This window comes from Callospermophilus lateralis, chromosome 6 (genome assembly GCF_048772815.1).
Source record: "Callospermophilus lateralis isolate mCalLat2 chromosome 6, mCalLat2.hap1, whole genome shotgun sequence".
In the NCBI taxonomy this organism is placed as follows: domain Eukaryota; kingdom Metazoa; phylum Chordata; class Mammalia; order Rodentia; family Sciuridae; genus Callospermophilus; species Callospermophilus lateralis.
In genome coordinates, this window is record NC_135310.1 from 82,981,416 (window position 1) to 82,997,900 (window position 16,485).

Genomic DNA, 16,485 nt, shown 5'->3' on the forward strand with positions numbered 1-16,485 from the left:
AAGAAAATATGTTTTAAAAACTGCATTTATAACTAACTGTTTTAAACACTTTGTATTGATAAAGCCAGAAAATTCTAAGATCTCCTTCATTATCTTTTAGAATCTATTACATGAAAATCTTTCACAATTTAAATATTTGTTATGAGAAAGATAATTAAAGGTCCATTTTTGAGAATAATAGAGCTAGACTATATTGAGTGACATAAGATACAATTACATGGGAATGAGGCAAGTAGTCTCACCTGAACAGACTGATTTTAATATAGAAAGATGACTCATAATCTATTTATCCACAATTGAAGACTAACCTTTAAATTGAATTAATGATTACATTTAGATATCAATTTAAAAACATTCATTTAAAATGTTCTTAAAAATATTTATGCACAAGATATTCTGATATTTGTAAATCATTAGGGAACTGAGTTATTTTCAACAATTTCTATGTCTGCTGAGTTCAAGAGAATGCCCAGTCTCCACAAATAAAAAGTAAACAGAGGAAATGCATCAGAAAGCTGGAAGATAGTTTCATCATGGTTCTGAAGAAATCTCTTGACTTCCGGGTCATCATGCCTTATATTGGCAGTGTGGTCTTTGGTTTCCATTTGAAGAAGCTGCTCTAGAACCCAGAACAAGGAGAAAATATTTTCATAGCGTGTCACATCATAACTGGCTTGTACCTACAAATAAATAACAAAATATATTAAAAAATAGGGATTGATGGGGAAGGAGAAGGGACAGGAAAAAGAGGAAGGGTGGAATGAAATTATACTATGTACATACATGAATACACCACAGTGAATTCCACATTGATTTATATCTATGAATCACTAATTTAAAAAAATATAAATAGAACAAAGACCAGAGGGAAAATGGGGAGAGAGGAAGGAAAGGAAAAGGAACGTATTGGGGACTGAAGTTGAGAAAATCATATTCTATGCTTACAAGATTAAGTAAAAATGTACCCCAATACTATGTATAATTCACTATTAATAAAAATAAATAAAAGAAAAAGCATTTTAAAGGAAAATAAAATCATTAATTCAAGTCCAGTTGATAGTCTTACTACCTATGTAATTTTCATAATTGGTATTTTGAGATGTTCTGGCTTAATTAAATTTATCGTGGTCCACAAAAAAAAAATGTGAGTGTAGATTAGCTCATTAAGATGCCCCCAAAAAATATTTTCAGAAAAAGTACAAGTTTCGGATTTATTTAACATTTTCTGTCTTCTTCTCCCTTTGAGTGGTGGAGGAGAGGAGAACAAAGAAGAAAATTTCTTATTTTCAAAGATTTTATAATTATAATGAATGACTAATGACTTATTTTTCCCTTGACAATTTATAAAGCTTCAAGTTTTTTCTCTGAACTGCTATACACATTGAGCATCCCTAAAACCCCAAATCCCTTAATCCAAAATGTTCTAAAATCCAGAACTTTTGAGTGTCCACATAATACCCACAAGTAGAAAATTCCATACCTGACTTTGTTTCTGATTGTACTCATAATGTAGGTGCACTACAAATACTGTGTAAAATTACTTTTATAATTGCATAGGGTATATATGAAACACAAATCGATTCTGGGTTTAGACTTGGGTTCCATCCCCAAGAGATCTCATTGAGTATATGCAAATACTTGGAAATCTGAAAACATCTGAAATAGGAAATATTTCTGGTCCCAAGAATTTTGGATAAGGAATACTCAAATTGTAATTAATTACTCAGATTATCTGGGAATACTTGGCATAGAGCCTTACACATAACAATATTGAATGATAAAGTCAATATTTTCTCAAAGATTTCCAATACATGATTCTTCTGCCAATGGTAATATGAGGATATTTGGGAGTAGGATTTTAGGGCCATGTTTGGATGAAAAATTCACTTCCAGAGCAGGTAGAGTTATGATCATTAAGTGACTAGATGTGGTCTCATGCTAAGTGTATGCAAGGCAGAGAGGAGCAGCATTATACCAAATCAGGTACATAGACATGAAAAGAAACATAATTGCACCTTATAAAATTTATTTGGCCTAAATATAAGGAAAATAAAAGGAAGGCCTAAAAAAGTGGACAATGGTAAGCATAACATGAAACAATAGCAGTATCAGTGCAAAAGCAGAAGGTAGCTTTATTATTTGCTTACTAATTAAGAAATATGCCCAGAAGCCCTGTGAGGTAAACAGAATGCTTATCAACATTCTACAGGCAAGAAAACTGGGCTTCTGAGAAGTAGACTAATTAGAACATCGAGTCTACTGATCATAACCAGGGACATTTTTTTCTTATACATTTCATTTGTTCATTAAAAGTCCATTACCAATGGGATAAAAGAAAGAAATGTGTTAGAAACATTTACCAAATATATTCACTGTGACAGTACAGAAATTAAAGAACATTCTTTTAGATTCAGGGGAATTTACACTTCAAAAAGGTGGTCTGATAAACAAATATACCTTTATCATTGAAAATAAATAGTTTCTTTAAAGCTTATAATAGGATCTAACTCCCCTCTGCACACACATCTTCCCTCAAAAGTAGCCACTATTATGCCACTTCAGAACTGAGCCATCACCTGTTCTAACTACAAGCCACAGACTACCTGTGAGTATGGATACTCCAGATATGTTCTCTGTGGCTACAATGCAATCTCTCACATCTTAGACAAAGTCCCTCCTATAGCAAGAGAGTTTGCACTCTGGGATCCAGAGCCATGGTCTTTGAATGTGCCTATGTTTTGGATATTAGCTCAGATAGCATACAGAACTATGCCCTGCACTAACCCTGGAACACTACAACTCTGACCATGACTGTGCTCCCATTCTCAGTTTCCTGTTTCACAACTATTCATGCCTTGCATACTGTTACCAATGCAGCAGTGTGTACCAAGAACCAGTGCCATTACTGGCTGAGGTATCACAGTAACAGTCCCTCAATATGTCCCAATGTTTCAAGGCTCAGGTCTATGGATGCTTTCTACTCATCACTCTTGTGCTGAGAAAACCTTGAGAAAACCTCAGCAGACTTTCCTGGTGGGAGAAAAGAGTTTGGACATACCATAGTAGACATCACCACAAAAGATGCCCCTCAATAAGGATCTCAGAATATTCATCAAGACTGATCTCATCAGCAGAGCTGCAAGACTACAAAGCTGTGCTGTCACTGGTGTTGGAACCACTGCCCCACCCAATAAGTATCCTCCTACTCCATGGCACAAAGGGGAAAGCCTTCCCACACCAAAATTGGCCTGTAAAGTTAGAGATGACTGTTCTATCAAATGCACAGATAACAATGTAAGGCAATAAAAAATGTGAAAAATTAAGGAGACATATCCCTAAAAAAAGACATAATAATGTCCCAGTAGCTTATCCCAAAGAAGTGAAGAATTACAAAATGTGTGATGAAGAATTCAAAATAATTATTTTAAAGAAGCTCAGATAAATAGTTCAACAAAATCAAGAAACAATGAATGACCAAAATGAAAAATCAAGCAGATAAACTGAAATTGTTTTTAAAAAATAAAGAAAAATTGAAGCTAAAAAATAAAATGAATGAAATAAAAAATGCAGTTGATAGTGTTAATATAACTCTTCAGACAAAAGAAAAATTTACTGTAAATATAAAAAGAGAATGCAAATAAATGAAGAAGTTGAGTATGATTATGGGATATTATCAACAGAGTAAATCAAGTCAAAGGAGTGAGAAAAGAGGAAGAGAAGGACAAATAAACAGAAAGCATATGCAAATAATTAATAGCTAAAAATCTCTCCAAATTTAGGTAAGTATATAAACATCCAGGTGCAGGAAGGACAAGTCTGCATTCTCACTGATTCCAAACAAAAGAGCACCAAAACAAACTTTAATCAAATGGTTAAAAGTAAAGACAAAGAGGATTTTGAAAGCTGCAAGAGAAGCTTATCACATATATGCAGAACCAATATAAGCCAGGAGTATATTCAATGTACTAAAGGAAAAAAAAAAAACCAAATTCCAACCAAGAACACTTTATTTGGCAAAGGAAAGAGTTCATCATCATCTGAATTTTCTTACAATCAATGCTAAAGGAAATTCTTTAGGCTAAAAGAAAAGGATGTTATCTAGTAATATGAAAGCATAAAACTCAGTGGTATAAAAGTACACAGTCAAATTCAGAATATTCTAATGCTATAAAGGTGACATGTAAATTGATTATATGTTCAATATAAAGGTTAAAAGAAAAATATTTAAAATAATAATAAATCCACAATAACTTGTTAATGGATACACAGTATAGAAAATATAAACTATGACACCAAAAATGCAAATTGTGGGAATTGGAATAAAATTGCAGAATTTTTATAAGACCAAAGATAAGTTATTTTCAGGTTAAAACAGCTTATTTTATAAACTATAAGACTGTATGACTTTTTATAACCACCTCATATCTAATCACACAAGAGACAGTAAGAGAGGAAGAAAGGAACAAAGGATCTATAAAACAACCAGATAAGAACAAGATGGAAGCACTAAGTTCTTACTATCAGTAATTATGCTGAATATAAATACATTAAAGTCTCCAATCAAAAGTCAGAGAGACTAAATGAATAAAACAAACAAACAAACAAACAAACAGAGACCAAGTAAATGCCGTCTAGAGGAGACTGACTTTACCTTTAAGTACATATATACACTGAAAGTGAAGGGATGAAAAGATATAACATGCAAATGGAAACCAAAAGATGGATAATATGGCTACATAAAAACTCAACCAAAAATATTTTAAATCAAACCTGTAAAATTAGACAAAGAAGGTCATTACATAAAGATAAAGGGAAAGTTATTCAGAACTGTAAGTACATTTGCATCCACCATTGAAGCACCTAAGTATATATATAAAGTAAATTTAAGAGTTCTAAAGAGATAGAATCAAATATAGTATTAGTAAGAGATATCAATATCCAACTTTAAACAATGGATAAATAATCCAAATTCAAAATAAATATGAAAACACTGAACTGAACTATACAGTAAATGTACCTAACAGACTGACTTAAAACATTCAATCCAACAGCAACAGAACATTCATTCTTCTGAAGTGAATACAAAGCTTTCTCTAGGAAAGATCATACTTTAGCCTACAAAACAAGTTGTAACAAATTTAAGATTAAAATCATATCAAGTATATTTTCCCACTAGAATGGTAGGAAACTAGAAAATTCATCATAATGGAAATTAAGGAGGTTCCTTAATTATAAATCTAAAAAGAAGACATTAAAATATATCTTTAGGCAAATAAAATGAAAACACAATAAACCAAAAATGGGATATATTAAAAGCTCTAAGAGAAAGTATGTAGCTATTAATGTTTATATTAAAAAAGATTTCAAATATACAACATAACTTCATACCTCAAAGACTCAGAAAAAGAATAAACTAAACCCACAGTAAAAGGAAGGAAAACATAAGTATCAAAATGAACATAAAAGAAACAAAGACAAAAATAAACAACAGAAAAGGTCAATGAAATTTAGAATTCATATTTTTTAAAAATAAAAACAACAAACCTTTTGGCAGGCTAAGAAAAAAAGAGTAAAAACTCAAATAAATTAAAAAAATGAAAGAGGAAGCTTTATAACTAATACCACAAAAATACAAAGAATCATAAGAAATTACATGAACATTTATACACCAACAATTTTTTAATCTAGAAGAAACAGATAAATCCCGGGACACAAACAACCACTAAGAATGAATTTTTATGAAGAAATAAAAAAAAATCAGAATAGGCCAATAATAAATAGGGAGACTAAACTAGGTAAGTTTCCCATCAAAAATCATTCCAGAAGCTGATTTCTTCACTGCTGAATTCTACCAAATTAAAGAAAAATGGAATACTTCTAAAATGAAAATTATTAAATACTGAAGAAAGAAACTAATTATCTCAGAAGATGGAAAGACCTCCCATGTTCTTAGATAGAATTAAAATTGTCAAAATGGCCATAATACCAAAAGCATTATACAGATTCAATGCAATCACCATCAAAATACCAATGACATTCTTTGCAGGGAAAAAAAAGTTTTAAAATGTATTTGGAAGAGTTATAGACACAGAATAGCCAAAGCAATCCTCAGCAGGTAGAGTGATGCTGGAGGCATCACAATACCACATCTCAAATTATACTACAGAGCTATAGTAACAAAAAAAAGCATGGTATCAGCACCAAAGCAGACATGAATACCAATGAAAAAGTAGACACAGAAACAATTCCACATAATTACAGACTTCTGATACTTAATAAAGTTGCCCAAAACATACAGTGGAGAAAAGATAGCCTTTTTAAACAAACAGTTCTTGGAAAACTGGATATACATATGTAGAAGAATGAAAGTTGACCTCTGTCTCTCATCCTGCACAAAAGTGAACTGAAAGTGGATCAAAGACCTAGGAGTTAGACCAGAAACTATGCAACTGCTAGAAAAAATTTACAGGGTCAACATTCCATCATAAAGACACACACAATGACTTCCTTAACAGGATCCCTTAAGTTCAAGACATAAAAATCAAGAATCAATAAGTGGGATGGCATCATACTGAAAAGGTTTTGCACAAAAAAGGAAATAATTAAGAAGGTAAAGAGAGAACCTAAAGGATGGAAGAAGGTCTTTGCCAGCTGCTCCTCAGGAAACTAATAATCAGAATATATAGAGAACTCAAAATATTAACACCCCTCCAAATAAAGTTCCAATCAATAAATGGGAAAAAGAACTAAACATAGATTTCTCAAAAAAAAAGAAATACCAATGGAAATAAAATGAAATGAAAACACAAATAAAATGTGTTTTATTTATATATATATATATATATATATATATATATATATAAATGTTCAACATCCCTAGTAATCAGGGAAATGCAGATTAAAACTATATTGTGAGTTTATCTCACTACAGTAAGAATGGCAATTATCAAAAATACAAATAATAATAAATGCTGACAAGGTTGTGGGATAAAAGGTACATTAATATATTGTTGGTGGGACTGCAAATTAGTACAACCACTTTGGAAAGCAGTGTGGCAATTTATCAAAATAGGAGGAATGAAACCACCATGTGACTCAGCTATTCCACACCTCAGTATTTATCCTGTATGTTATAGTGATGTAGTCACATCAATTAGCAGCATAACTCATAATAGCCAGTCCAGGTATCCACTGACAGATAAATGGATAAAGGAAATGTGGTATATATTCACAATAGAGTTTTACTCAGCTATAAAAAATTAAATTATTGTATCTGCTGCTGAATGGATGAAACTGGAGAACATTATACCTAAGTGAAGTCATTCAGGAAGTTAAGGGTGGAATAATTTTATTTAAAGAATATAGATCAAAATGATGGGAGAAAAAAGGGTAGGAGGGTCCCATGAATATTGAAGGGAGATCAGTGGAACATAGGAAGGATATAAGTGGGAGGGACAAAGGAGGGGAAAAGAGAGGAACAGTGGAATGAAATTGACCAATTTTTGCTCTGTACATATATGAATATACCACAGTGAACTTCACCTTTATATCTATAAAGCACTAATTTTTTAAAAAAAGTATAAATAAATTAAAGGAAGACCAGTAGAATAGAGTAAGAGAAACAAGGGAAAGAAAGAAGGGAGGGAAAGGGGAAGTACCAGGTACTGAGGTAGAGCAAATTATATTTTATGCTTGTATGATTTTCTCAAAATGAACCCTAACATTATGTATAACCATAATGTACTAATAAAAAAGAAAACAACATTCACAATAACTATAAAAATTCCCAAAGTACTTAGAAATAAATTTAATGAAGGAGGCAAAAGCTCTATAGATTGAATATTATAAAATGTTCATGAAAGAAATTATAGACAGAAATAAATGGAAAAATATACTGTATTTATGGATTGAAAGAATTAACATTAAAATGTCCATAACACTGAAACCAATCTACAAATTCAGTGCAATTCATATAAAAATTTCAGGGATACTTTTCACAGAAATAGAAAAAAACATTCTAAAATTTGTATGAAATCGTAAAAGACTCTAAATGCCAAAGCCATCTTGAACAAAAAGAACAAAGCAGGAGGTCTTACACTACCTGTCTTCAAAATACACTATGAAGCCACAGTAATCAAAATAGTATGGCACTGGAATATAGACAACTGACCGGTGGAATATAATAGAGACTCTAGAAAAAAGCCCACTCATCTATGATCAATTAATTTTCCACAAAGTTGCCAAGAGCACATAATGGAGAAACAGCAGTCTCTTTAATAAGCAGTGCTGGGAAAACTAGGTATCCACACGTGGAAGAATGAATTTAGATGCTCATCTTCCACCATTTACAAAATTCAACTCAAAATGGTAAGAGATATAAGTGTCAGACTTGAAACTAAAAACTGCTAGAATAAAACATAGGGACAAAGATCCGTAACACTGGTCTGTGCAATGATTCTTTTTAGATATATCCCCAAAATCATAGGCCAGAAGAGAAAAATAGTCAAATGGATTGTGTCTAACTAAAAAGCCTCTGCATAATCTACTTAATCATCAAAAGAGTGAAGAGTCAACTTACAGAATGGGAAAACATATCTGCAAACAAAGTACTTAATAAGGGGTAAGTATCCAAAATATGTAAGGAACACAAATAACTCAAAAGTTAAGAAAATATAAAGTGATTTTAAAATAGTAATTTCTTAAAGGAAGATACATAAATGGCCAAAAGGTGTAATCATCAAGGAACTGCAAATTAACACTACTACGAGATATTACCTCACAACTGTTAGGTTGGCTACCTTTTTGATGAAAAAGTCTAGAGATAATAAGTGTTGATTAGAGTTTGAAGAAAAGGTAACCCTTGTACATTATTGGTGGACAAGCAGATTAGTACAGCCATTTGTGGAAAAGTTCCTCAAAAATTTAAAAATAGAACCAACATATAAACCAGCAATGTCACCACTGGGTGTGTATATATATATGCACAGAGGAAATGCAATCAGGATGTTGACGGTACCCCTGTACTTATGTTCAGTGCAGCATTATTCATTATAGTCAAGATAGGGAATCAACCTGTATGTCCAACAATGGATGAACTAATAAAGTAAATGTGAAATGTATTTCAAGGACCACTAGTCAGTTCTAAAACAAAAGGAAATTCTGTCATTTGAGACAACGCGAATGAAGCTGATGGACAACATGTTAACCGAAATACGTCATGTCACTTACTTAAAGACAGATACTGAATGTTCTCACTTACATGCGTAATCTTAAAAAAAAAAAAAAAAAAGCTAAACTCATAGAAACAGAGTAAAACATTGATTTTCAGAGGCTTTTAGATGGGAAGATTGGGGTTACGTTAGCTACAAGACACAATTTCAGTTAGATGAGAAGAACAAGTTAAAGACTTCTATTGCGCATCATGGTAACTACAGTTAACAACTATATATATTATGTACCTAAATTTGTTAGGGCTTTAAGTTACAGTGGAGTTTTGTGAATCAAATGATTACTCTTTTCAAAGTTATTTAGGTTATTTCTAGTTGATAATGATTCTCATGTATAACACAATTTCATAAATAGTAAAGAATTCCTAATCTATACCAATCAAAAAATGAGAACTGATTTCCATTTTGATAAAGACAGGGCATCCCAGTTTATTTTAAAACAAGGTGTTTAGTAGGTAGAGTGGGTCTTAGCCTCTTGCCATTTGCTTTGAGGATCCCAATTTGAGCATATGTAGCAGGTGGATTGGGGTTCCAGCTGCAGTGTCCCATTTCTCTATGCTCTTCCATACTTTTTTCTCTTACCAGAATTTATCTGTATTGGGTTCCAAATATATCCTAAAATGCCTATTATTATAAGTAAGTTGATTAACTTTTTGGCTTAAAGATATCAACAGCTTACAGAATATTAATTTGAAACTAACTCCATTTTTTATGAACAAGACAGGAGGCACTTAACATACATGTCTTAGCAGTCCTCCCTCTCAACAGGTCTAAAAAGGCATGTCTGCAGGGGAGATCTTTCCTCTAGTTCCCAAATTTCTTTATTCTGGCAGCTGCCTCTTCTGTTTAATCATGTGCTCTCACATTTGCTGAATTGTGACATAAGCAGAATGAAAGCTAGAATAAATGGTTTCAGGAAGATGGCTGACACTCCACTGAATTTTGTTATAATTTTTACATCTTTAGTGTCAAAATGGAGTTAATAATATGTATGTCAGAAAATTCCCAATACATGTGTAACAGACTTACCTGGAAAACACCCAGGTGTTCTGCCTGAACACTCTGCCAGAGAACTAAATGAACCTTTGTACACACACAGGTTGCTTTGATCTGACACAATACTGTCAGTACATCTTCCACCTAAGTATTTCATTATGAATGAGTTTTGAGAGGAAGCTTCTATAGTGCCATGGCTACTTCTCATTATCTGATCCCATTTTACATAATGGGAGTCTTCAGATGAGGAAATGCTTTAGTGGTAAACAAAACAAAACAAAACAAAACAAAACACTAAAATTTTCAAAGAACATTTTCAAAATCAAACTGTTTTTATTGTTGTTGTTCTTAAGTCGTGCTTGAGAAAGTAAAAATGTTCAAATATTTTTAGAGGGTGTAAAATATTAATTTTTCTTTATATGTTAAATTATAATTCAAAATGTAAATTCTTAAGTTCAGCTATAGACACATGATACTAATTCCTCATTATTGTTCTAATTGTAATTCAGTGAAAGTTAACTTGACATTTTAGTGGAGACTTACTATCCTTGAAGGAGACAGTGCTAATTGCTTAAGCCATATCCATTTTTTCTTCTTCATCAATACAACCCCACTTTTGTTCAAGGTAAGAACGGATGAAGCAAAATTTTCGCATTCTCCAGTCACCTTTTGGGCTGATTTTATGGTGCAAGTAATGGGGTGGGGCTCCTGGAAAAGTTAATTAGTGGCAAGACAAAAATGTTGAAATGAACATTTTTCTCTCTCCATCACTGTTCTTATTTGGAAATGTAGACCCAGTACATGGAGGTACAACAGCCATCATCAGATAAGCAATCTGGTTCACCCATAGATATAAAGGGTCATATTCTGAAGGGCACTATGCAGCTCAATATACCCAACAGGGATGCCTGCACCTTCTTCCATGTCAGCGTTCCCCTCTTCCATTTTGTTCTGCTGAAATGGGAACCATGAGAGTTCATCCAGACACAGAAGACATTTTTAAAGTACTTCAGCCTTGAAAATGTGCCTCTTTAGGCTATTTCTGACATAAAATAGATAAGAGATATCTAAAGGGACAAAAAGAATGTCACATTCTTTGTCAGCAGAAAATGTAACAAAAGGTACTACAAATTTGAGGGTTTTTTTTTTTTTGAGAGAGAGAGAGAGAGAGAGAGAGAGAGAGAGAGAGAGAGAGAGAATTTTTCTTAATATTTATTTTTTAGTTCTTGGCGGGCACAACATCTTTGTTTGTATGTGGTGCTGAGGATCGAACCCGGGCCGCACACATTCCAGGCAAGCACGCTACCACTTGAGCCACATCCCCAGCCCCGAGGTTTAGTTTTTAATTGGGATGTTTATATTTCATGCTATAAGATACGGAGATGTATTAATCCAATGATTTAATAACTTATGCATGCAAGCCAAGGGCATGCAGAGGTGGAGTCTGGCCTGTTAAGAAATAAGCTTGCTGCTGTGGAAGGAGCAGATACACATTTTCCTTTTTGCTCCAAAAGCAAGAGGAGAAGGCAAAAATTAGAATGTTACAGAGGAGAAAATTAAGTCAAAGAGTATAGCCACATAATCTAAATGTTAAATTATATGTTCACTGATTATAATATACCATTAGCTCAGTTTCCTATGTGCCATATTTTTCTGGACAAAAGCAGTAAGTAAGATCCCACCAAAATTAGTTGTCTTCTAAAAGAATGAATTCAACACAATCCTTTAAGGAAAAGGTCGGTTGTCACCATGATAATTAAGTGGGAAACTTATTCTTGACTTTTAATAAATTGTCCTTTTTTATTTAGTAGAAGGCAGAGAAGGCAGTAGATTTTAGTCTAATATTCTAGGGGGATTAATCTAGGGGTATTAACTCTGTCTGAGCCATTCACTTAGCAGCTTGCAGCTTCAGAAGCACAGGAGAAAGCTCAAAAAAATTGACAAGCAGGGGCTCACCAGGGCTAGCACTTATTGTACCTGACCATGCTTGCAACAGTGCTCAATGACACAGCAGAGAATCATGTGCAGATTTATATACATAAGAAATCAATAAGCTTATGATTACAATAGAAGCACACATTGATTTATACTTTGTCTATTACAAAGGTTGTCTTATATCCTTTCTATCTCCCCACAACCTGGGTGCTAGTCCCATAGTGAGGAAGTATAAAGCTCTGGTCAAAGCATAGTGCAGTTAATTAGGGGAGATTTCTTGGTGATGAATTGTGAGCCAGAGCACAAAGGAAGTGAGGGGTATAGATTGGTGAATTATCTTTTGATCAAAGTGTTAGGAAAAAAAAAGAATAAAAAGGACTTCATGGACATTAATCTGTTTTGCTTTATACAGATAAAAAGCAAAGTTACCTGCCTAAAATGTAGACTCCTAGGAATTAGTCCTAAGGGGGTTTTGTTTAATTTGTGGGTTAACTAAAATTTAAAAATCTACTTTATATACAAACAGAGATATGAAAAATTGTGGTATATGTGTGTAATAAGAATTATAATGCAAAAAAAACCCACAAAGTACATGTATAAAGGCATGAATTAGCATGAACATACTTTATAATCAAGATATGAAAAAAATGTGCTCTATATGTATAATTAGAATTGTAATGCATTCCGCTGTCGTGTATTTAAAAAAATAAAATCCATTAAAAATAAAATAAAATAACTAAACTATTTAAACTACTAATATTTGGGTTCTCATTTTGTTTTGTTCCTATGGGAAGTAGGTTCAACAAGTAGGCAAGGTTGTGCACATTAAACTATTCATGAAAGAAATATATACATAAAACAAAAGTTTTCAAAAACCTATTTTTCACTAGGTAAATTATTTAATGATCTTATCATTAACCAATTTTACCTGCTTTCTTAAATTTGCTTCTTAGAGCTGAATTTATAGGACAAAATGATAGCAAAACAAGTAGACTGAGTAAGATGGCCTATGGTCAAGAAGAGTTTGGGCAAGAGTCACAGAAAGGAGATAATGATCTGCATTTGTTGACAAAAATATGGACAAAGACTCTCAACAGAGATATAAATGGCTGAGTCAGTAATTGACATCTTTGAGGAAATAAAATCTTACTAAGCAAACCTCATTGTAAAGGAATACTGTCAATTTTTTAAAAAAATTATTTGTTCTTTAGTTGAACATGACAGTATAATCTATAATATATTTTTAAAATATTTATATAAGCATGCAATCTATCATATTCTAATTAGGATCCCAGTCATGGATATACACGTTGCTGAGGTTCACTGTGGTATATACATATATGTACATAGGAAAGCCAAAGAACATAAATGACTGAACTGGAATTTAGTAAGCAATGAGTATGCATTAAATTGACAGTATTCCAGATTCATTCCACTGGAATACTGTCAATTGAACACATACTTATTGCTTATTAAATCTCAGATTAGTAACTGACTAGCTTTGTCATCTGGGTAAGGTATTTCTAAGTTCTCTAAACCTCATTTTCCTCCTCTAAAATTTGGAAATAATAACAGTAACTCCTTTGGTGGGTTACTGAGAGGATTAGATTACATATTTAAAACAGCACAGGAGCACATTCATTCAAATAAACATTATCTATTATCTTTTATAACCATCATCATTATCATTTTTTTACCTAAAGTGAAAAAAAAAAATAGTTCTCACACTCAAGGTACACTGCACCTCTAAGAATGCTACCATATTATTGAGGTCAATTATTGAAAATATTTCAAGTTTACTCTCAATTGTTCCTCTAGAGATGTGTAAAAATCAAATAATAACCAATTATGTATCTTTTCCTATCAAGAAAGCCCTTCATAAACTGAGATAGCAGAGAATTTCTTTTGTATATAGAAGTGTAGTACTAAGGGATCTAAATGTGAGATGATTATTTTAAAGCCTTTCTGATATTGGAAGGCCCTGACCTTCTTGTAACTGAGTTAAACACAGTCTTATGGGATATAAACAACTGCAAAGTGTCCTCCAACCCTCTAAAAACAGCATGGCATTTTACATAAATGCTATCTTGATTTCTTTACCTTTTCTAGTTTCTGATTAAGGTGAGATGGATAAACTTGTTATAATCTCTTCTAGAGGTGAGTCAGTAAAAATGAGTTCTGAATCCTAAGTCATGTGACCTTTTAGTGCCTAACCCAAAAACACCATACATTAAATCTCACATACTTTAAAATTTTGTATTTGCACATTTCTCTGGAAAAACATTCTGTGGTTTGACTTCAATTTATCACTTTTTTTTGGTTACTGAATTAAGTAGATTGGTGGTTATGATGTTATGATCTATGTCACATCAATTTTAATTCTCTGATTTCTACATATGAAGAATAGGGAATTTCTAATATATGACATTCAATTTCTCTGTTCTCACAGATCTCCTGAGTCAACTTTAAATAGCTTTACCTTGCGTTCCAACAATTTTCTCAGTATCTGTACCCTTAATTATGGGACCAAAAACCTGATCCATAAAGATGTTTTCCTATTTTATACTACAATATTCTAATACTCTAAGGCTAGAAATTCCTTTTGGGTATATTTAAGAAGAAAATGGATCATTTAAATCTGGACTTGCATCATGAAAACTCTTGACAAAACAATATAAACCAGATAATTAAGTTATTAATAGGAGAGACCATGAAGTGAAAAACAGGGCTCAGGGATGAGGACTAACTCACATGTGAGTAGACAGAACTTCAAAAATTTATGTATCGGTGTGTCTTGTTCTTTTCCCTCCCTCTTTTCTGTCCTTTCACAAACACTCCCTGGGTACCATCATGAGCCTATCTCAATGGTAGACTCTGGGGATACAAAGATGAATAGGCTGGAATCCCTGCCCATCAGTACTTTGAGTACAAGTTGAATATTTTATAAAACGGTTGGGACCAGTATTTCAGAATTCAGTTTTTCTTCAGATTTTGGAATATTTGCATATACATAAATGAAAGAGCTTCAGGATGGGCTCCAAATTTGAACAAAAAATTAATTTACATTTCACATATACTTCATATACTGTCTGGAAGTAATTTGATATTTTTAATGTGCTTGTGTTTTGAATGTAACCTGTCATAGGAAGTCAGGTGTGGAATTTTCCCTGGTGGTATCATGTCAATGCTCAAAATTTTTTAGATTTGGAACATTTTGGATTTTGAGTTTTCAAATTAAGGATTCTCATATTGAGACAAGAAAGCAATTCAATAATGGCAACACAGAGTGCAAGCTATAGGGGTTATGAAAGAACTCAAAAGGAAAGAGTAACATGGTGGGAGGAGATGCTAAAGGGCAGAAAATGAGGTGAGCCAGGAATGATGATCATGTAGGTCTGATTCCTCCTAGAGAATATGACAGGAGACGTGACTGGAAACTTTTTGTCAGCACAGATAAAACCTCTGTTTGAGTACTACAATGGAAGTATCTGTTAAGTCATTTATTTATTTGTTGACTTTTTCTTCTTTTAAGGAATGAACTCCATGCAATGAACCTTCCTCTTAGAATTGCTTTCATAGTGTCCCAGAGATTTCAATATGTTGTATGTGTATTCTCATTCACTTCTAAAATTTTTTTAATCTCTTCCTTGATGTGGCATAATATATGGTCTATTTTAGAGAAGGATCAATGGCTGCTGAGAAGAAAGTGTATTCTCTCATTGAAGGATGAAATATTGAGGGGAGCATGGGAAGGATAGATGAAATCTAGATAGGGCAGAGGGGTGGGAGGGGAAGGGAGGGGGCAGGGGGTTAGCAAGGATGGTGGAATGTGATGGACATCATTATTCAAAGTACATGAATGAAGACAAAAATCGGCGTGAACATACTTTCTAAAAAACCAGAGATGAAAAATTGTGCTCTATGTGTGTAATAAGAATTATAATGCATTCTGCTGTCACTTATTTAAGAAAAAAAAAAGAAGAAGCTAGTAACAGGGGCTGGGTCTATAGCTCAGCAGCAGAGCACTTGCCTAGCCTGTGTGAGGCACTGGGTTTGATTCTCAGCACTGCATAAAAATAAAATAAAGGTCCATCAACAACTAAGAATAAGAAGAAGAATCCGCCAGAGACAAAGACACAAATCTGGGGCTAGGAGTGCCGCTCAGTGGGAGAGCATTTGCCCAGTATACTCAAGGCCTGGGTTCCAATCCCCGGTACATAAATCCAAAAAAAAAAAAAATAAATAACACACACACACACACACACATCTGTGATCACACATGTGTGAATCCCAAACTCAGAAAAACCTAAGCCTTCATGTTCATGGA

At 33.1% G+C, this 16,485-nt stretch overlaps 1 protein-coding gene across 1 annotated transcript in view; it reads right to left on the reverse strand.

Annotated features, from left to right (window-relative positions):
- Positions 1 to 413: 413 nt before the first annotated feature.
- Positions 414 to 16,485, reverse strand: part of Mei4 (meiotic double-stranded break formation protein 4) — a 143,573-nt gene continuing 127,501 nt past the window's right edge. Inside the window, exon 4 of the mRNA XM_076859989.2 lies at positions 414 to 680. Coding sequence (XP_076716104.2) covers positions 414 to 680 — 267 coding nt within the window. The remainder of the gene's footprint in view (positions 681 to 16,485) is intronic.